General features: G+C 48.6%; 7 protein-coding genes across 7 annotated transcripts, besides 2 other annotated features; 2 read left to right on the top strand and 5 right to left on the bottom strand.

Annotated features, from left to right (window-relative positions):
• Positions 1–43: 43 nt before the first annotated feature.
• Positions 44–2413, bottom strand: UA08_01839 (hypothetical protein; the record flags this gene model as incomplete). The annotated part of the gene is made up of 1 exon (XM_020261548.1): positions 44–2413. One exon carries the CDS (start codon positions 2411–2413, stop codon positions 44–46), a length of 2370 nt encoding a protein of 789 aa, XP_020123004.1.
• Positions 2414–2708: 295 nt separating this feature from the next.
• Positions 2709–2851: a repeat region (Identified by RepeatMasker using a combination of RepBase library and repeat library created with RepeatScout).
• Positions 2852–4632: 1781 nt separating this feature from the next.
• UA08_01838 (hypothetical protein) lies at positions 4633–8764 on the bottom strand (the record flags this gene model as incomplete). The annotated part of the gene is made up of 13 exons (XM_020261546.1): positions 4633–4829; positions 4907–5434; positions 5498–5751; positions 5802–6260; positions 6321–6650; positions 6714–6820; positions 6888–6939; positions 7008–7009; positions 7086–7273; positions 7455–7789; positions 7842–8477; positions 8534–8581; positions 8637–8764. 13 exons carry the CDS (start codon positions 8762–8764, stop codon positions 4633–4635), a joined length of 3264 nt encoding a protein of 1087 aa, XP_020123005.1.
• A 752-nt stretch (positions 8765–9516) lies between these two features.
• UA08_01837 (hypothetical protein) lies at positions 9517–10663 on the top strand (the record flags this gene model as incomplete). The annotated part of the gene is made up of 2 exons (XM_020261545.1): positions 9517–9809; positions 9856–10663. The coding sequence occupies 2 exons, from the start codon at positions 9517–9519 to the stop codon at positions 10661–10663; spliced, it is 1101 nt and encodes a 366-aa protein (XP_020122992.1).
• Positions 10664–10853: 190 nt separating this feature from the next.
• Positions 10854–10946: a repeat region (Identified by RepeatMasker using a combination of RepBase library and repeat library created with RepeatScout).
• Positions 10947–11283: 337 nt separating this feature from the next.
• On the bottom strand, positions 11284–12321 carry UA08_01836 (hypothetical protein; the record flags this gene model as incomplete). The annotated part of the gene is made up of 1 exon (XM_020261544.1): positions 11284–12321. The coding sequence occupies one exon, from the start codon at positions 12319–12321 to the stop codon at positions 11284–11286; it is 1038 nt and encodes a 345-aa protein (XP_020122993.1).
• A 982-nt stretch (positions 12322–13303) lies between these two features.
• On the bottom strand, positions 13304–15018 carry UA08_01835 (hypothetical protein; the record flags this gene model as incomplete). The annotated part of the gene is made up of 9 exons (XM_020261543.1): positions 13304–13367; positions 13447–13670; positions 13740–13773; positions 13834–13923; positions 13990–14146; positions 14204–14389; positions 14489–14507; positions 14563–14689; positions 14768–15018. The coding sequence occupies 9 exons, from the start codon at positions 15016–15018 to the stop codon at positions 13304–13306; spliced, it is 1152 nt and encodes a 383-aa protein (XP_020122994.1).
• Positions 15019–16365: 1347 nt separating this feature from the next.
• On the bottom strand, positions 16366–18204 carry UA08_01834 (hypothetical protein; the record flags this gene model as incomplete). The annotated part of the gene is made up of 5 exons (XM_020261542.1): positions 16366–16781; positions 16846–17589; positions 17645–17729; positions 17777–17902; positions 17995–18204. 5 exons carry the CDS (start codon positions 18202–18204, stop codon positions 16366–16368), a joined length of 1581 nt encoding a protein of 526 aa, XP_020122995.1.
• A 1436-nt stretch (positions 18205–19640) lies between these two features.
• UA08_01833 (hypothetical protein) lies at positions 19641–20924 on the top strand (the record flags this gene model as incomplete). Its single annotated transcript, XM_020261541.1, has 1 exon — positions 19641–20924. One exon carries the CDS (start codon positions 19641–19643, stop codon positions 20922–20924), a length of 1284 nt encoding a protein of 427 aa, XP_020123676.1.
• Positions 20925–20973: the final 49 nt, after the last annotated feature.

Genomic DNA, 20973 nt, shown 5'->3' with positions numbered 1-20973 from the left:
CGAGAACATAACGAAACTGATAAATAAAAAAGAAAACTCGAGTTTACCAACTCGAAGGTCCAAACTTGACGCCGGTAACTTGGACAGCGGTATCCTGCGCATCCATAGTGTTATCAGCAACCGACACTCCCCACCAGCTCGGCATATTGTGGTTCCACAATTGCAGAGCAACGAAGAGGAGGATGGTGCACAGATCCAGGCCGACATCTAAGCCTGCACTGAACACGTAGTTGTATGTCATCCACCATCCTCGCCAGCGGTCTTTGATCCACTTGTTAAAGATGAAACCAACGATACCCCAGGAGAGATAGTTGAGGGGAGTGGCAGGCGGGATAAGGGCAGTGCCACCGAAAATGATAGGAGCGTTGAGGTAGCGGATGGGGGATTTGGGGAAAGCGCGAGCGCCGAAGTAGATCAAGACAGGGAGAATGAAACCGGCAAGCCAGAACCACATGATAGGCGAGTACATCTGCCCGGGCGAGAAGATACGCTGTGGACCAATGACACCCCAGATAATGGACGCGTTGAAGAAGACACGACCGTTGGGGCAGCTGAAGTTGTTGACCTGGTCGGCAGCGCAAACGTTAGAGATGGCACCCAAGGCCCACTCCATGACAGCGATTTGCACAATGGACGACCAGAGACAAGAGACCATCTGAGCAGCAAAGGTGACTCGTGGCGGAACCTTCATGTAATGACCAAGCTTCTGATCTTGCAAGAAGAACAAGCCCTGGAACATGGAAATATATCCATAGGTCTTGAACAACATCATGGCCATGGGACGTCCTGGTTGTATGTAACCGACAAGGAACTCAGTGATGACATTCAGACCGATTTGAATGTTGGTAGTGGCCTGGACGATACCGCAAGGAACGAACCAGACAACACAGATGATGAGAGATACGAAGAATGCCCACCAAGACAGATGGGTTTCCCAGCCGAGAATGACACCGAGAGAAACACCAATCATAACCAGAGTAATGGCGCCATACCACCACATGGGAACAGGCTTGAAGCGAGCCATGAGGCGGCCGTGAACGTCCTCCTCCTCTTTGCCCATGTTCTTGAAACGAACCCACAGTTCCTTGCCATGGAACAAGATGGTGTGGGTCACGACAGCAACAATCGATGCAAAGGACAGGCCATAGCACAGCATGAATGTGGTGGACAGGAACAGAGGTGAGTATTCCTTGTAGGCCTGAAGGTTGAAGGTGTAATCAGGATTCAGGATACGGGTGACGTTGTAGGTATTACCAGTGTTGTCGTAGCTGGCGGAGTCACTGATAGGCAAGTACTCGTTGTAGTAAAGCTTGCTGTAGTGGATGGCAGGGGTAACGACCCAGAACCAGGCAAACAATCCAATGAGGGTGTTGGCAATACCGAACCATGGGGTGATTAGAGGGGAGAAGTTGAAGCCCGAGATCTGGGTCCAGTCAAAGGTCATGGGGAGCAGGGAGAGACCACTCCATCCACCGAACAACTGGTTGACGACGGGGCTGTTGGGCTTGATCCAGGTAATCCAGGCAAAGACACTGAGGAAAGGAGCAATATAGCCTGGGAACCAGTACCAGACGAAGGACCCGATCATCGTGTAAAGGAACAAGCGGTACTTGCCGATGGACCAGCCGTTAGTCTTGGCGGGGTCGGGACGGCGGTGGTCGTGCAAAGCGTTGAACAAACTGCCGTTGATCAAGTTTGCGGGCCAAATCATGGCAGCGGGGGTGACGAGGAACGTGGTGAAGAAACCAGCAATGCCGAATCCCAACATCTGCGTGGAGATGGTCATGAGGAGTTCAAAGCCCCAGCCAAAGTTCTGGCCGTAGAAAGCGCGCTGGGCGAGGAGCACATCGGTGGAATAGGCGGCACCACCACCAAAGGTGGCGTTGGCCATGATGACGGTAATGGCATGCTCCTTCTTGCTGAAGGGGCCCGGGTTCAAGTTGAACTTGAGGCCAAAGATACTGTACTCGCGGTCGGGCATGACCTTCTCCCAGGCCTTGCCAATCGGGTAGGCGACGACCTGGGCGACGTAACTGGGGATGACGATGTAAGGGTCACGCATGGAGAAGAGCATGTTCAGGCCAGAGCCAATGGTGGACAAGACCAAGCCAATGACCCAGGCGCGGATGGTGTTGCTGTGGCCACCCTCGTCGTAGTTGGGGATGGCAGCGCGGACCTCTGGGTAGGGCGAGTTCTCCATCAACTCGGCCGCGACGTTGGTGGTGTTCACGTCCCCCTGCAGGGCCTCGTCGATCTCGTCGTAGATGTCGGTTGGCAGGTTGGGGTCCCACATGTGCTGCTTCTTGAGGTTCTTGACGTGCGCCAAAGCCTCCTCAGCGTCACCCACGGTGGCGCCAGTGGTGACGGCCACGGTGGGCTCAGCGACCTTCTCGTCGAGGGTCTGGTCCGCCATGCTTGGAGTGAAGCAGACTGAACTTGACCGAGATTGGGGGGGGGGGGGGGGGGGGGGGGGAGAGGGAGTAAAACGGTGGGATGAAGAGAGAAGGAAGAGGAGAGGCGAGAGATCTGTTTATATGCACATGCAAGGAAGGAACGAAGGAAGGGAGCACGACGGCAGGTCCCACCCCAAGCCAACGTGGTAGTTGCCCATCTTGCGATCGAGTTATAATGCTCCGGCTGGCTTTACATACGAGATAAGCTAGCCCTGGTTTTCCTCCCCACTGATAGTAGTCTCTGTAATCTATAGGATTATTATTCTGATTATTATTCTGATTATTATTATGATTATTATTATTATTATTATTATTATTATTATTATTATTATTATTATCATATTATCATATTATCATATTATCATCATCATCATCATCACAGCACCGAATAATCAGCAATTAATGATTGTGCCCATGAATATTGAGGCTAATATATTATCCTTTGGCAGTCAGCCGCCACGTGATTGGCCAATGGCAGGCGCGTGCTTGGCATGGACCATCGTCGACGAATCAAGCGCGCGACGTGGCCTCCTTCCTAATTGGCGACTCGGACAAGTAGCCTGATACATAAGATTCCAGTCATTCACTGTGCAGCAGCAGAGATACTGGCCGGCTCCATCAGGAAGGTGGCAAGATGTAACCCAAGTTCAGTGGCGCAACCCTGCAATGTTAGGGTTAAAAAGGCACAAAAAAAGTGGCGCCCGGCGTCCAACCGACTCCCGAGCGACGCGCAGAGGGGACCTGGGGTAGTAGCGTCGCACACTAACCGTGCCCTAGCTCTAGTACTTCAGCTGCACGGCGTTCTCCGTAGTACATACATACATAGCACGAGTATGAGTATATACTATTAGCATCAAGCTTGCATACATTCGCCTCACAGTCTAACAACGAACGGCACAATGCAATTGTACGGCAATGCCATGCTATGCAACGCGTTCATTCATAGTTTTCTGCACTAACTGACGCGGCCCAGTACGCACACTCCCGGTCCCTTATGCACTTGATATTAGAGAAAGCCGATGCCAACGCACCACTAGCGCCGGGCCAGGGAAGCTCGCAAGATAAGCGGCGCGCACGCCATTGGCTGCTTGGCGAAGCTTGCATGTGCGTTTGCGCCGACGGCACTCGCTGATTGGCTCGAGCTAATTCTTGGCAGAGCTTAGCTCCACTTAGGGTCGCAGTCCCCAGGCGGACTAGTCTGCTCTGGGTAATTGCACGCTAAAAATAAAAAAATAATTAAAAAATAATGAATTTGCTTTCGATCTCAAGCCCCAAAAGGTGAGACAGGCTGCATTGCATACGGAGTACATTCGCATTCATTGCAACGTCCAGGGAATATATCCATTTTCTTTGTGCCACTAGCCCCCTACATCTCCTTAGATCATTGCGAACAGAGAGGGTTGCACGTCCTTTGTGGTAGAGGTCGCAATACTATTAATTGGTGGATAAATAACTTTTTATGTTAGGTTCGGTTCGGGCTGCTATCTCGATTTAGCTGCAATTTGCGAAGTCGAACTAAAAAATGACAGGACAATTTATTAGCATTTACATTATCTATGGAATAGACAATCTCTTAATCTAACCAAGACATGCCACTCTCTTTATTAAGATCGGAAAACGCCTCTGTCACTTTGGCATGGATAGGGAATCATAGGGTATGACTATGTGTATCTGTTCTGCTAGCCCGATCAGGCAATTCGTGGGCATCTTCCGCCTCAAAATGCATAAAAATTGCATGATTTAAGAATAAAACCAGAGAGAGGTCCGTTCGCAAGAGCGTCGATTGATAGCCCCGACGCCGCCACAGAGGCACAAGACCATGCATTTCGTATCGGCGGTTATTCTCGGTTTTTGGTAGGGGTGGCCGTACGGAGTGTCAGCGGGTTATCATGAATCAAGGACAAGCATCGCGATAACGACTTTTGGGCGTAGGGGGGCGTTGTTACCATAGGTCCAAATTGCTCGTGATCGTAGCTAGCGCCTACGCCTTCGCGGAATCGCACCAAGATGTTGCGTGCACAACGAGTCATGCATGCACACCGCGGTGGATCCTTATAACTGAAGCATTGTTAGAAAAGTCTGCCAGCCTTCTAGAAGCCCGGCACAAACCTACTCCGTACACCATTGAATATGCGCATTGATTATCATGTGAAGCCGACCAGCCGACAAAGTGTGGCGATTACACTAAGGGCAAGCTAAGCTCTGCGCTGCTCGAACCCGGCCATCCCATATCCACAAAGCCGCCGGTGGGAAGCAGGATGTCGCTGGTCAATGCCCATTCAAAGTCGGTGAGGAACTCGTCGTTCAAGAACTGGAATTCCTCCACATCGGACGGGCCAAGCATGGATACATCGCCGCCGTCGTCCCGCTTATTGGCTGCAGCGAAAAAGTGTAAATGTGTGAGCATTTTGCCGGTTATATTAATGGAAAAATGATTGGATCATCTTTCTTACCTTCCTTTTCCGCCTCGAGCCTCTGCGCGACCTCCTCGGGCTCAAACTCCTCGCGCCACCACCACGCCAGATCAATGACTGGCGACATGACAAGACGACTGCGGATGCGCAGTGTAGAATACTCGCTGCCATCGCTTTTGCGAAAGGCCTTGGAGCTGTTCCACACCTGGTTCATGGCGCGAGAACACTTTGCCGCCAGGTCGTTTTGGTCGAGAATCGCGTTTTTCATTGTCGTGATTCCCGTGAACAGGTAATGCTTTGCCCTCTCGGCGTCTATCTTGGATGCCATTGAACTCTTTAATAGTCGAAGTAAACAGGCGCATGCCAGGATCATACCGTTTGTCGCGAAAACCGGACTAGCTACGTATGCCTCTGGCTGGTTGAATAAAACCTTCATGTGCTCGATTACGCTGCATGCTGTGTTTGCTAGTCGTAGAAAGCAGTCGTTGAACGACCCAGTTAGATCTTTGTAGAGATAGAACACTTGAATTTGCAAACGCGCAATAGTCGGGTAAAGGGTGTTATGATCTGCGAAGGATTTAGCACAACAACAACAACAAAAATTACATATATAAAAACAAAACTACTCACTCGGGGGAAGTTGCGATACCATGTCATTGAGTTGGCTCTCGTGAGCTCGTATGAGAATGCTCATTGACCGCTCATGTTCAAACGATGTATTTCGCACCCCGGCAGCAAATATTGATGTCGAGCATTTGGACACGATATCCAAACATCGTAACTGAAGAGCCAATATCGGCGGGACTTGGTAGCATAAATGCTGTCCAGACTCGGGGACAAGACCTAGCATTGCTCGAGGTGGCTGGCCTTTTTGCAAGCATGCACTATTATCAACGTTAGTTTGTATATATGCGTCAAGACAACGATTCCTTACCGTTGATACACAACAATACAATACGCCCAGAGCTCGGATCGGCGTTGCATGTCCATGGTCAATACGCTTTTATTAGCACGCGAGGGCTCTAGTGCCGATGATCTCGCATTGCGCCCGAATTCGTGGCTGGCCATAGGCATATGAAGTCCATTCTGCATGGCCAGGTTTAATAGCCAGCCACAAAGAGGAAAAGGTACTTCGAGTATGGGTAATGGCCAAGTCAAAAAAAGCAAAAATGACTGGATCTTCAACACGGGCGTCGAGTTGGACTTCATTGATAGGAGCATCATCTCAAAAACAGGGTCGGCCAGGGTGGGAAACAGCGTGGGGTTTTTGTTATAACTTCGACTTGCGACGAGGATAACTGTCCAGAATAAGAGAGGCGACTGCTCATAGTACCCATTGGGGCTCATCGCAGGGTCCAGAATCGGCAAGAACGGCGCGTAATCCTGAAAGAAGCTATATTTTCAGATCAGCATTCGAAAGCAAGCTTTTCCTGGACGACTAATGAGTACTAACAGTTGGAAAATATCATTTATTTCACATGCTTCTACCTGCGTTCCTTTTAATGTCCTTGCCTGAGTTGGTCCATCGTTTCTAACCCCGGATGGTGCCGGTAACACAACCGGTGTGGGACGGGCGTTTATTGAAATCGGTTGTGTTGAAAATGGAGGATCTATAGACTGCGAGGGAGAAGTATCTGGTGTCAAGGACCCTAAACTCTGTGGAGTCCTGCTCGTCTCTGTCGTCACGTTCAAGGCGCCAACAGGCGAGATCATTGCGCCATGATGATTGCCATGTAGTCTCTTGCGTAGATCTTCAGCTTCGCGCTCAAGTTGGGACAGTCGTCTATTTATCGTTTTAGAGAAACCAATTTGTTCGCGCAACGGGTCATTGCTGGGCCAGACTCACTTCCGCTTGTGTTCGCGTTTGAAGGGATCTGAAATGACGCAGGTTGCCCCGACTTTTCGACAGCGCGAGCACGGCGCATCTGGGTTCATATACGCATCGCATTTAGCCTTTATCATAGTTTATGCTCCACGTTAGTCCGAGGCCATGTAGTTTGGGGGGGGGGGAAAGACTAACCTTCTGCTGTCTGCATTCGGTGCATGCTTTCTTGTGCCGCGCGGAGACGGTTCTGGGGGTTGGGTGGTTAGTGTGACTAGTCCTCCTCTATCTCAGAGGGCTCCGGGCACAGTCACATACCGCTGTTCCGATTCATTCATCGCGTCAATGAATGAATATAGACTGCGTGTGAAATGTCAGGCAGTGAAGCCATCTAACTACGGCCCCATCGATGTCATGCATGGCAATAAGCTCAAGTTGAGCCTTGGGGTAGGCGGCACTAGGCAACTGCGCTAGTGCCAGTAACTCCGCTCTAAGTCCGGCCCAGACTTTGATAGTGTTCATTGAAATATAACAATCAAGCGCAGACAATGACAAAAGTCGCTTCGTGAAGTAAGGAACTAACACTATAAGTCTATAAGTACAATTGCAGAATATAGTCTGGCGAGTAGATCTAGATCAACACGTTCAAGATATCCAAAACATGAGTCGCGTTATATGTACGCCTCGCAATATACAATAACTCCCTCTTTCTCCGTCGAAACTAGAATTCTCGACTTTCTCCTATATCGCATACGTCAAACACACCCGTTTCGGGAATATCAAATCGCCTCAAAGCCTCCTTCAGCTTCTTCGGCGGCTCCATCACGTCTTCTTCGGTCAGAACCCACGTCCCCCAATGTATGCCCATGGCTTTCTTGCATTGCGTGTCTTGGAAGATGTTGACGGCATCGTGGGGGTCGGCATGCATACAACTCATCACCCATCGAGGGGAGTATGCGCCAATTGGGATGAGCCCGAGGTCGAAAGGGCCCCTCAGTTCGCCTATTTGTTTGAACGCGGGACAGGTTGGGAAATCGTACTCGGGGGCGTGGTCATCTACTACACCTTTCAAGTTCGGCACTGCTCTGTAGCCGGTGTCGCTATGAAGAGAGAGAGTCAGCTTCGAATCAACAGCAAAGCATATCAACGTACCCTCCAAAAAAGACCTTTTGGCCGCCGGACTCTATCGCCCAGGACGCCCACAGAGTCTTGGCAAGATCGAACGGGCTCCGGGCAGCTATATGCTGGCATGGCAGACAGCTGATGCGGCCCACAATATCTGCGCTCTTTGTAGCCGGCGCATCGGGTTCGGTGACTGTCTGCGGTTGTTTGGTTGTCGGCGAGAGAGTCACATCGCGCTGATCCCACCAGTCGAGTTCGGTCACCTTGGATATTCCGGCCTTACGGAACCACGAGGCATTGCCCAGGGGCACGAAAAAATGGCAATTGGAGTGTTTCTTCGCAATTGCCTTGACGGTGGGCAGCGAGAGGTGGTCGTAATGGTTGTGCGATATGACGACCACGTCGATGGTTGGAATTTCGGTGACCTCGCAGGGCGCTTTCGTGTATCGCTTGGGACCGAGCCATGAGAAGGGCGAGCAGCGGTCCTCAAAGACAGGGTCAAACAGCACGCGGAGGCCGCCGGGGAACTCGACGTAGTAGCAGGCATGGCCGAGCCAGGTGGCTCGCAGCTTGGGCGTGTCGCGGGAGGGGAGGAAGGTCGGTGTTTGCACAGGCACGGTGGGCGGTGTTGTATCAGGCTTGTTGGCTTCTCCGGACAGGACTCGGCTGCATATTATCTAAGCATTGAGTTGTTGATCTTCAGGGTTTGGCTGGGGACCCACCTAATCATGGCCTTGGGAACGTCCAAGCGGCCGAATTCAACCCACGAGCTGCCCGTGGTACATTGTGTCAGTAAACATCTATCATATCAACTGGCGTGCGTACTCCCAAGGGTTGTGGAATCGGTCTTTGCCATGATGCGGCTTGCTGGTCGCGTCGTCGGGGATGGCGGGCGTGGTCGGGGAGGCCGAGACGGTGAGCGCGTAGAGAATGGCCGAGGTGGAAGACGACATGCTGCGCGGGCTAAGCGTCGAGGAAGATGAGCGCGGAGCAGCGCCGTTAACCCGCCGCCAGGGCGAGGAGAAGAGCCGTCTAATGAAGACTCGCATTTGCCGTGGGTAGACGACGAGAGGCTGGCTGGCTGGCTGGCTGTGCTTTTTATCCGGGGGAATGTGGCAGCCTGCCTGATCACGTGTGAGCCATTCGAGGCCGGACCATCAGTCTTAAGTCCGATCGTACGAACACGCTACGGACCCAATTCTTCATTCTCCTCCGCGCTGTGTGTTCATTCCGATAAATGCTGCGCCGAAGACTGATTGGCTTATCTATATGCAAATAGCCATGGATGCCTTTTGCGGGGTGACACAAGGGTCAAGACCGGAGCTGCTACCACGGAATCCCCAATGGCCAAGTCTGATCAGTGCACTCGTCATTCCTCTCACTGGCTGCCTTGGCTGTTAACCCTGACTGCTATCGTCAAGTCCGCTCACGTGATCGGACTTCAGGATGAAATTACTTGATGTGGAAGTGATTTCTGGACCAGAGGTGCATGAAAGGGCCGTACCAGCAAGCTCGAGCCTGTTTGCGTGGGTATCTGGTACCGAGCTTTCCACTGAGGACATGGCTTGGCTTATGGAGGAGGTATGCTCGTGTCCCATGCCTTGAGTCATGAAGACGAAATGGACGAGTATATAAGGACCCTTTCCGGTCTTTCCACCCGCGAAGCTGGGAACAATCAAAGACTTTTTAGGTATAAACTATTATCATGTCAACCACATTCGCATCTCTGCCCATAGTCGATCTTGCGCCCCTCTGTAATCCATCGGGATTATCGGAGTCTGATCGCGTAGGTCTGAGCAAACAGCTTTACAATGTCTTTGCTACGACAGGGTTCGCATACCTGGTCAATACGCCGTTGAGCTTAAAGCATGCTGATGTCTTTGGTCTGGCATTGGAGTTTTTCAACCTCCCTCTTCAGGAGAAGATGAAGTTAGCCAAAGCCTCTTTTCAGCCGGACAATAAGAATACCTACAGGGGGCAAGTCTTTGACAAGCTGACGTATCTTCTCGTTGTCTAAAACTAATTAGTATTCTATTCACTGAAGATACTTCCCTCTTCAGCCAAACCTGGCTTCAGACAATCTGAAAGAAGGCTTCGAGATAGGCCCAGTGGTAGCCATGCCGAAAGATTCCAAGTCGAGCAAGAGTTCAAGTTTCGACTTGACCGAAGCAAACGTCTGGCCCAGCCAAAACACATACCCATCTCGAAGTCGCCTGGAACAGTTGTACTCGGAACTACAAAGCTTATCGTCCGATATTCTATCACTAGTGGCCTTGTCTCTGGACAAGCCAGCTGACTTCTTCAGTGCATACTTGACCGACTCGCTCAGCACACTACGGCTACTCCATTACCCTCCATCTACGGATGACACCTCAACACCGCCTCCCGTTCTCTCTGATCCCGTCAAACTCAGCTGCACCCCCCACACAGACAGTGGCATGCTAACCCTCCTCCACCAAGATTCGACCGGCGGTCTCGAAGTCCAAGACTCATCCGGCAAATGGGTCCCGGCTCCCTACGTCCCCGAATCTCTGGTCGTGAACATCGGCGATCTCATGGCGCAAGTATCCGGAGGACGATTTGTGGCTACAATGCATCGTGTCCGCGCTCCGCCTTCAAGGACGTCTCGCAAACAACAGCAACAGCAACAGGAAGACAAAGAAGAAGAGGCGTTAAAGTTTGGCCGCTTTAGCGTACCTTTCTTCTTTGAGCCCGGCGAGAACTGTCTTGTGCAATCCGTTGATGCGGATGAAAGCAATGTCAATAAGGGCATTATCTACGGCGACCATGTGCGGGCAAAAATGAATACATTTGTTGAGTATAGAGAGGATAGTTTGTTGTTTGTGGCCTGAGGCTTTTATGTCTATTTTGTGGCTAGGCGGAAAAGGGCATGGTGTGCTTTTTTAGCTAGTAGAGGGCTTGTGATTGGACGAAGTAGTGATGTGCGGATTTAATTAATATATTTCTGGTACTAGTTAAGCACAACCTCTCTGATTATCTAACCTTTGTTGGGAAAGCCAATACAAGAAACAAGTAGTGGAATTGGTAGACTGGCTTGAAGGCGCTTTCTTAAAATCCTATCTTCGGCAGCTAAAGCGCGTCTACCGTGTCTGATCAATAGTGTGGATGGGTAAGGGGTCGTGCTTATAGCGCGACCCTGGATGACTAGTAGGGGTCGGTTATATTGGCTGCAATTAATATAGATAAGCAATTAGATTAATTAGAAGTAAAATTTATGGAGATCGTGAGATCGTGTTCACATGCACCAATAATGGGAAAATAGGATCTACGATTATTCTTATTCTTGTTGTATAATGTGACCGCTATCCACCACCACCCATGCGTTAGATGTATGTGCAACCCCAAACTCCAGAAGAACAATAAACAAAAGGTAAAAAAGAATTACATAGTGGTACAGATTCAAGAAAGAAATATGGAAAGCTTAATAAATGTTGGTGGGAAGGGAGATAAACTAGCTCGCCATCTCGCCAATATCCGGCGTAGTATCCCTTCCCATCCTCTTCCTCCACGACGACGATCGAGCCCGCGATGCACCTCGCGAAGAAGCACTCGACGGAAACGAGGCAGGCGACTCGTTACGACGCCGAGAAGCGCCTTCAGAGGGACACCGTTTCGACGACCCTAGCGACGTCTTGACGAGAGAATAAGCAGGAGACTGGGAACGACCTCTCCTCGTTAACGAGGCAGAATTATGGTCAATAAGCGACGGTTGCGACGCTGCTGCTCGCTCCCGCTGTTTGCCCCCCGTCACAGACACCGAGTAGCTATTGGCCTGCCACTGGAGCGCGGCTCGTTGTCGCTGCTCATTGAATTTTTGTGAGGCGTTGTCCGGTGTTTCGAGACAGTCCACATGTTCTTGATGATGACTCCATTTCGACGCTGATTCACTGGAACTGCCCGTGGACAACTGTCTCAGATTGCTTTGCGAGCTGACGATATGCAGAGATTGGCGCAGCGTCAAGTGGCCTGCCCGTTCCACGAGTTTCTCGACCAGCAGCTTATGCGATTTCTGGATGTTTCTCTTCACAAACGGGGTCAGAAGGACATTGCACTTCATCTCGCAGTCTTCGCGCAAGTAGAGCCCTTCTTTCGGAATTTGGTGCTGTTCGGCGCCGATTTCGAAGGCGGAGCGTTCCTCGCCCGGCAGCCAGCCCAGTAGCTGCCATTTGCCGCGCATCTCCAGACCGGCTGGAGCGTGGACGTGTGTTTGGAGGCCATTGGGGATGTCGTGCATGCAGGCGGTATAGGTTACGTCAACGGTTAGTCCGGTGCCGGGCACATACTCGATTCTGTCGGTTATCTCGTACCAGGCCGAGTCGAGTTCGTCGGGCAAGGCGTGCGACGGGGGTGCGCAACGGGCGTGGTGCGTAACTAAAGGGTTCAATGTGATTATGGCTGAGTGATCGTGGAGAAGCGCAAGGACAGATTCGCGCGAGACGTGTGACGATGGGAGCGGAGTGATGTGCGTGACCGTGGAGTGTCTGTTCATGCTGAGGCAATCGTGGTAGAGGCGATCAGTGCATCTTCTTCGACAACCATCGATGTAAACCAGCCCGTGAGAAAGAAAACCCCTTATGAGTTATCCAGACAAAAACATCCAAGCATAGCTGAGCAGACACCGGACAGCATCCGTACCGTGCACAGCCAGCTTATGCAAAGCACACGAGAAGATTAAAATTGACCTTCGTAAGTCTGCCAGCTCAGCCTTGGAGCACCCCCAAAGAGGCTAGAGCGATGGGCTTGTTTCGATTGGGTTTAGCCCGGGCGGCTCTAGATCAGCCAATCACATCCGCGCGCTGCATCTTCTTCTACACTAATGATTACGCGCGCCGTCAGGATCAGCCGAAGGAGCAGCCTAATAGCCTAGCATCTCTTAGTCCTGGGTCTGACCACCGTTGCCAAGGAGAACCATTGCTCTCGATGCTACGTCGGCTTGAAAGCATGTAAAGGTCCTCGCCTTAAAACGCATTTCTGAGCCATGCTACAAAAGCATATAAAAAAGGGTTGACCGCTCTATCAAGGCTCACCGTCCCAAGAACAAGAACAAGACAGCACTGATCAAAAGGTGGGTAGGTCATCGGCAAGCTAAGCGGAAGATCTCCCTTGCTAGTAAACGAACCTTCGGAGGTTAAGGTTTAGCTTGTTTCCACGATGGAAACCTCTGGGCCCAACCTGTTGAGTGTATTCGCAACGAATGTCCCCGGAAAACAAATCCTTTGATGCTAGCCATTCACCATCTGCAGTGAGTGACGCTCATAGCAGTCAAGTTAATGGGCTGGCGACAGGTACTGCGGCTCAAAGTGTGGATGTTGCCACCGCCAAAGATATTCCAGAGCGTAGTCCGGAAAACAAAATTACCAGCAGCATAGAGTATTATTATTGAAAGTGATGAATAGAAAAAGATTAAAGAATTTGCGAGGAAAATGAATTTAATCTGCTCTATGCATTGTGTATAGTTCAATAACATGCACTTAGACATAAGACATGTCAAGCAACACTTCTCTGTTCGCGTTGACCTGGTGGAATTTGAAGTATCTTTCGCAATTGTAACTATCATATCATCTCCGTTAAAACCGCACTGATGCTGCTCAAGAACGAGACTAGAACAACTTACCTCCAATAAGCTGTGCCAATCGCCAAATCACGGCAACCGACAATATAGGTTTGCACGTCCGCATCGAGCTTTGCGTCTCCTGTCTTGGGCACACGTTGCTCTGCAGCCGTACAAAGATCGTAGTGCTTGCGGATCAATTCCAGCATTACTTCGAGGGCTTCCTCAAGGGTAAGGCCTTCGTGGTACATGTAGAGAATAACCATGTTCTCAACTTGTCCGACACGCTGTTCAACAAGAATAAGGGGTTAGGATCTTCGGCCCTTTCGTTGTTGTAATTGCGGATCAATACTTACGAATTCCTTTTGTAAGGAAAGAATATCGTTAATCCTGCCATATCACTAAATTAGCTTGATGCCAGAAAGAATTGAGCTTCCCAAGTTCACTGACAAAATAGTCAAACGGGTGACTTCTTTAATCACTTCTTGCATAGCCTCGTGTTCGTGTATCCATTGAGGAAGCTCAAAGTCCATTGCATATCTGGAAAAGGTTGTTACTCAAGGCTGCGACTTCGTACGTGCTGCACGAAATTGGGGCTCCACATACTCGTTCTGAGTTATACTGGGAATGACACCCACGTCATCACATCGCATTTTGAATAGCTCTGCTGGTGTTGGTAGGATCTCTCTTTGTCGGACAAACTGCTCCCGCGACACGCCATTGATATAGTCGTGAAGCTCCTTTCGTAGCCGTTCAACGGAAACTATATAAATTATTCATCAATACCGTTTGGAACGACAAATGAGTGAAGAGAACTTACCAGCACCCATTGACTGCCTGAACTCTGCCAGAATAGGATAAAACATTTCTACCGTAGGACGAGACCCTGGGGGAGGGGTGAAGTTGGGATTAGGGCCGAGGCAGTCCTCGACACATTGATTCGTCTCTTCGCAGCATTTGATTGTCCCCTGGCGGTCTTGGGTGAGCTCACCGCCGGTGTCAATCTCTGTTATGGAAGTTATTTGTTAGAACGTAACTATGGCATGGCTATATTGAGCTTTCTGACGGCGAGCAAGTTTTGAATAGTTGATGGACTTAGGCATACCGTCATCCCAGAAGAAGATCTGCAAAGTGTTATTCATGTATCTTTTACTAGGATTTTCTTGTTGGGATACACACCCAATAGAGAAATTGTGACAAAAGGAGCAATTTTTCCTTGGGTGCATCCGAGTAATATGTTGCAGTAAGCCAGGTGTAGTTGCCTCGAGCTCGGTGTTTGATCTTCTTTACTTCTTCAACCTTGACCCTACATTGTACATTGATTTGAATCAGACCTGAACATTATTATTGAAGATACGGACGTTCCAAGAGGGGAGCAATTCACGTCTTCAGCCATTCATCGATCTCTTCGTTCACCGGATCAACATCTGGATGTAAGCCGTATCTCCATCCTGGAAGTAGTGATATCAAATCTGGGACGAGTAGTTTCTTTCCCTCGATACGGGAGAATAATTGCTTCTTCTCTAACTCGGAGATTGGCTCTACCTTATAGCTTGACTGGGCTGTAGAGGATGAAGCAAGCTTTGAAGGCTGCACTGATGGCACTTCTGCGACTCTATCAATATCGGGAGCCATGTTCGTCTAGTACTTTTGGTACGTTGTAAACCAAAAAAAAAGAAGTTGATGGATTATTAGGAGGGTAGTTTGATATTTTATCCTATTCCTGTATCGTATCGTGCAGCCAGCTTTCTTATCGTTTTTCTACGACAAGGCACTCCGTTATCAGCTGGGCATTTTTACGCGATCCTCGTAGTTAATCTGGCTTATCCGCTGTTGCAATATGGCGTATCATGTTCAATCAGCTTGTTTATCTCGTAATGCAACCATGCACATGATCACTGGTAGTACTCAAATCCTCATATGCGTATATCGTATAAGATGAATAATACGCAAGGACAGAACAGGGACTAGTAATGACAATACATGGTCCACTCCAGATGTAACCGGCACCTGAGTTTGGGGGCAAATCCGCACAGGAATCCGACTGGACGAGGAGTTAAGATGGGATGATCAATCTACATACTACTCATCTGGTGGGGACTAAGACGAGACAAGTAGGAGAAAGTGACAGTCAACCAGATAGTGTTCGTGTTCCATCGTTGCATTTCAAGAGGTATATACATGGACTTCTGGGAGCTTGGGTAGCATTCCGAGTAGAAGATTAAAGTTGACTTCATCAATTAGGCTTATGCATGCTGCAGCAATTGTTCTTCTTGGATCAACTGTACGTCAAGAAGTGCGTATAGTGTATACAAGTCCGGGTCACTCGGTCTTGGGAGATTGGCTCAGACTCGACTAGTCAACAACGGACCCCAAAAGGAGTCTTACCTGCAGAACCTAAGTCTAGTTCATTTGAAGGTACAGTAAGAATTAAAGATTGTTGTTGGTTATCTACTCATAACAGTTGACTTGGACTTAATTAGCAATAGAACCTAAAGGAGTCTTACGTGCAGAATTAGGTCCAACATGTTTTGGAATTGTCAGCATTTACTAATAAAGGAATGCGGAGAAATGACTCCTTTTCTGATTCTTGTTTTTTGTCACGATTACTCTCGTATCCAAATTGCGAAGCCTTCAACATTAGATGCACAAAATATTACGAATACGCTGCTGAGATGCCGTTGCTGAAGGGAATACGCACGTACATGCAAATACGCACCGGGGGTGGAGCTCAATCTTTCCTTATGCACCCCTGTCAAATCTAGTCTATGCATATTTGGGCATGTAACCCTGCACACTTTGATAACCGGATATCAATATATACGATAGGCAATGGTAGATGAGGCATAATCAGTTGCGCCTCATATCCAGTTGACCGATAACTTAATCATCATCTAATTCAAGATCCATCCTTCACGGGTTTCTAGATGATTTGATTTTGGATTTGTTCTTGCTCTACCTAATTCTAGACTGTCTAGCATGCTAGCTCCTTCGTTTCAAAAGCAATTTAGCTGTAGGATCCGCCAAAACATTGACTTCAAACATGAAATTCTTCGGTCGTCCGGCCTCGGGCTTCTCAAGAGCCAAATCATAGTGGAAGATCAAGTGCGCGAGAATGATCTTAATTTGATTCGTGGCAAAGAAGCGTCCGGGACAGGCATCCTTGCCGAGTCCAAATTCCATGGACTCAAGAGAAATGCTAGCAAATTGGTATTTGTGAGCATCCTCTGGCTTACTCCTCAACTTGTAGAAGCGCAATCCATCAAATGCGTGAGGGTCACCCCAGCTCTCGGGCACTTCATCAAGGACGCCTGTGTTACATTGTACAATAACGCCCACAGGCAGTTCAAGACCGTTGGAGAGCTTGACGGGGGTTAGAACTTTACGTTGGAACGTTGCTGGGGCGCATAGCTGTTAGCTGGTACTGTAAGTACATACGCTAACATACTTGGAATCACATACCGAGTGATGGGGGATTGTGTCTTTGAGACTCTTTCATAAAACTATCGAGCTTCTTCAGGTGCGTAAGAGTTTGTTTTGTCAAGACACCATTGGTCTCGGCCAGAACCTCTTGAAGCTCCTCTCGAAGAGGCTCGATATACTCCGGCCTAGCTGCCAAATCGAATAGGACATGAAGTGTAGCGAGCCGGGTCGTGTGTATAGCTGCAGTTGCGGTCAGCAGTTGAATTTTGGCCTGCTCGCGATAGTCAACTGATTTGTCGTTATTTTTGGTGGCTCTAGTTCTGATCCACTCTAGCATGTCATTTGGTTTCATGTACGCGTCTCCTATTTCAGCCTGCTCCTTGTCTCTCGCCTCCAGAACAGGACGCAGCATTTGATATGCTTCTTCATGGTCCGCTTGAATTCGCCGAACTTCCGGAATAAGGTATTGGGCAATGGGACGAAGAATGGGGCGCCAGCCTTTCAGCTTTTCACCTCCGATCATCACATCTGTCGCGAATTTCTCGCTCATATCTAACCATTCTTTATTGCGATTGAGGGATGGGCCGACGAATATCCTAGCTGAGGCTTGCGAGATAATTCGAAGGAGCAAATCGTTCAAATTGACAGGTGTCCAGTCTAACAAAGCATGGATTATAAGATTGTGGTTCATGAACAGATAAAAGGAGATGTTACCTTCGCAAGCAGGGAATGTAGCATCAACAACGTGAGCAACCTCATTTTGTACATCGGTAACAAATTGTCCTAGTCATCAAGCGTCTTTAGTAACCTCGTCGGAATATCGTTTGGGGATACATACCTAATTTCTGGTTTAGGTCAAGTTTGATGGCATTCAACATGTATGGACTTTCATGGTCGATGGTAGTATATTGACCTAAATGGCGCTGACGTTCATCAGCACCTGTCTAGCAAACATTTGCTCCATACTCACATCAGCCAATGCCTTCATGCCACTCAATTCCTCCCGATCATATCCCTTGAGTTCCTGTGCATATTTTCTAGGCAGGAAGAGCCGAACTCCATCCGGTGTATACAGCTGGAAAATACCGCCCCGAAACTGTCGTTCAATCCAAGTTAGTCGAAAGCCCTGTGCTCGAAAGGAAAAAAAAAGTAACACCCGGTTCACACAATTTCACTAAGAGCCATTACCTTTTTATAAGCATCAGCTAGAATAATGTCCGCCTGATGTTGAAATTTGCGCATCAGGGTACTGGGCTTTTCGTCTTCGGCGCCATAGATGGGATAGTCGAATGTCTTTGGACCTGAAAAGAAAAGAGACCAGATTGCTACTCCTGCAAGTAATGTTGTGGTTATTGCAATGGCACCAAAGGTGGACACCAGAGGGCTTTCGAGGTCCATGGTGGTAAGATTCTCCTGTCAATTCCGTTGTAGGAAGCGAATTGAACTTGCGTCAAACATTCATTGTATCACCATATAACACTAATGGTTTAGATCAGCAGATGTGAGTATAAAGGTTTAGTTGTCCTCTTGTTTCTTCAAAAGCAAAAAGTAGATAACTTTTCACGATAAGCTTCGGGGATTACGGAACAATTTCCAAGCACTAGAACTCTTATCATATGGCACAATTCTTCAGGATTGACAAACTGAGGAGTAACGTGGGGATACAACTTATGCTTACAGATAACGATAGTAAATCAAGTGGAGTTTGCGGGGATATCTATCTCGGTAGCTCTGGCGGAGTTGCATCGAGAACGAATGCTTCGCGTCAGAAATCATTACGGTGTTGTATGTTTACCGAATATGTGCATTCGTACCGACTAGTAAGGCCAAGGCCCTTGAGGATTCAGGAGGCTCAACTAGTGCTTATTGTTAGTTTATTGAATGTCTGCATTCATATGGACTAGTAAATGTGACGGTGCCAAACAGATAAGGAAGTCTCACCACCCTAGAGATGCGTGTCAACAGCATGGGGGACTGGACTAGCTACATGAGGCTCTGGGAAGGCCTTATCTCTTAGGGCTCCGATGTGAAGTTATTCCCAGCTTTAGTACTCCTGATTAGAGTTCCTTCCTGAGGCCATGGAGCGGAACCCGGGGATAGCTTCACACTGCCACGGCGCTTACTAGATCTGCCAGTTTACTGAATAGTTAACTATACACATATGTATGAATTAGTGAAAGCTATGGAGTAGTGCTTACTGTTAGTCGATTGAAAGTGCGCATCCCGTATGAACTAGTAAAGGGCTTGACCCAACTAGGGCTACCTAGGGCTTACTAGACTTACATTGCTAGGGATGAGCAGATTCACATGGATAAGTGCTTTATCGATTTTAAAACACTGCCAAGAACAGCGGGTTGACCGTGACTGATAGATGCCGACGTTACATTCTAACCAAAGTGAAGCTGCTTCTTGTCACACTTGATGTGGCAACAAGAGCTACAATTTAGTGCATGTGCAGTAGTCACAGAAAGACTTCGATTTGAGTACATCGCTGATAATAGCTTGTAATCGGCGTTGGTTGATCTACTACAAAAGTGGCAAAAGTGGCAAAAAAAAAAAAATTGAAATAGACTTTCATTCAGCCTAGATGTTTGTTGACTAACAAGATGTGGACATATCGATGAATTTTGGTCCTTTTGGGTGACATTGGTTGGTAGGATCTCAAATGCCAAAGTCCACCCTCTTAGGTATATCTGGTGTGACTCCGAAGAAATAAGATATAGGACCCGGTCTTATAGTAATTCCCCATCTCTTATCGTCGTACAAGATTTGCTGAATCTGAGTGTCCATAATCGTTTGAAAGGATACACGTTATTCGTGTGTTATAATAAACAATGCCGAATGAACCCACGCCAGACTCTTTGCCAGGCCCCGGCCTGGTATATCTTTCAGAGTCAAAACTTGACCTGCGATCAGACGATGAAATCGCCGCTCAGCTAAAATCATACAAAGAAGTCACATCGTCGGATAAGAATGTATGGGCTTTCTGGAACACTGGGTTTGATACAATGCACCCATGGACACAGCGCAATGTCATCAACTGGGTTCGCCGTCTGGGACCCTCCTGGACAGTACGCGTTTTGAACAAAGTACCTGGTTCACCTGTGCACGTATCGAACTTTATTGCAGCCGAGCACCTGCCAGAAGCTTTCAATGCCGGCATGATGACAGGTCCGAACGTCGGGCCACATTCGGGGGATATGGTGCGTTTGCCACTTCTATATCTGTATGGAGGAGTTTGGATGGACGTGGGCATGATGCTTTTCCGGCATTTGGATGACATGTGTTGGAATGCCATTGAAGATAGCTCGAATTCCTACGAGATGGCTGGCATGTCTATTGAGATCAATCCCGGGGCGACCAATATGCTCAATGGCTTCATTGCAGCGAAACGGGGAAACGGATTTATCAAACGATGGCACGATATATACATGGAAGTGTGGAAGGATGGCCGAACTGAGCAAACTGGACTACACAAACATCCACTGTTGGCTCATCTGCCTATACTGTACGCGCCAACTAATCATCTCAACCTACCCGGTGCGTTGAAGGTCTCGCCTGAGGACTTTTCTGACTATTTGGGTCATTTCCAATGCTTTGAGCGTTTGCGGAAGCTGGTGGACCCCATTGATGGGTTTGACGGGGCAAAATATCATCGTGAGAATATTTTCATGCTTCCAGCCATGACCGAGACTTGGAAATTTCAACTTTTGACAGCATGGAACGGCAAAAAACAATTCGAGCTTCTGGCCACCAAGAAAGATATCAAGGATGATGCTGAAAAGACAGAGCTATATGATGAAGCTAACGAGTTTGTTCTTGACTTGCTGGCCAACACATCGACCATGAAGCTGTCACATGGTCCTCCGGGTGCTCTTGATTCATTTCTTGCAGATATCTGGGACCACAAGGATAATCACAACAAGGACATTGAGCCTGGAACATTTGCCGCATTCCTTCGTTACGGAAGCGTTCACTTCGACCAGACACGGTCGATACATCCTGCACCAGTACCTTTGTCATCGGAAAAGACCTTCAATATTTCCGTTCTGCAGCCGTACACAGAGTTAAAAGAACATTGGGAACAAGTTGACCTTGGAAAAGAAATCTCAGCCTGAATCAAATTATTTTTTATCAACCATAGCAAATTGCAGGCTATAACAAGTG

This window comes from Talaromyces atroroseus (assembly GCF_001907595.1).
Source record: "Talaromyces atroroseus strain IBT 11181 chromosome Unknown scaffold_1, whole genome shotgun sequence".
Taxonomy (NCBI): Eukaryota; Fungi; Ascomycota; class Eurotiomycetes; order Eurotiales; family Trichocomaceae; genus Talaromyces; species Talaromyces atroroseus.
Note: the sequence above shows the minus strand (reverse complement) of the source record. Positions and strands in the feature narration are given on the sequence as shown.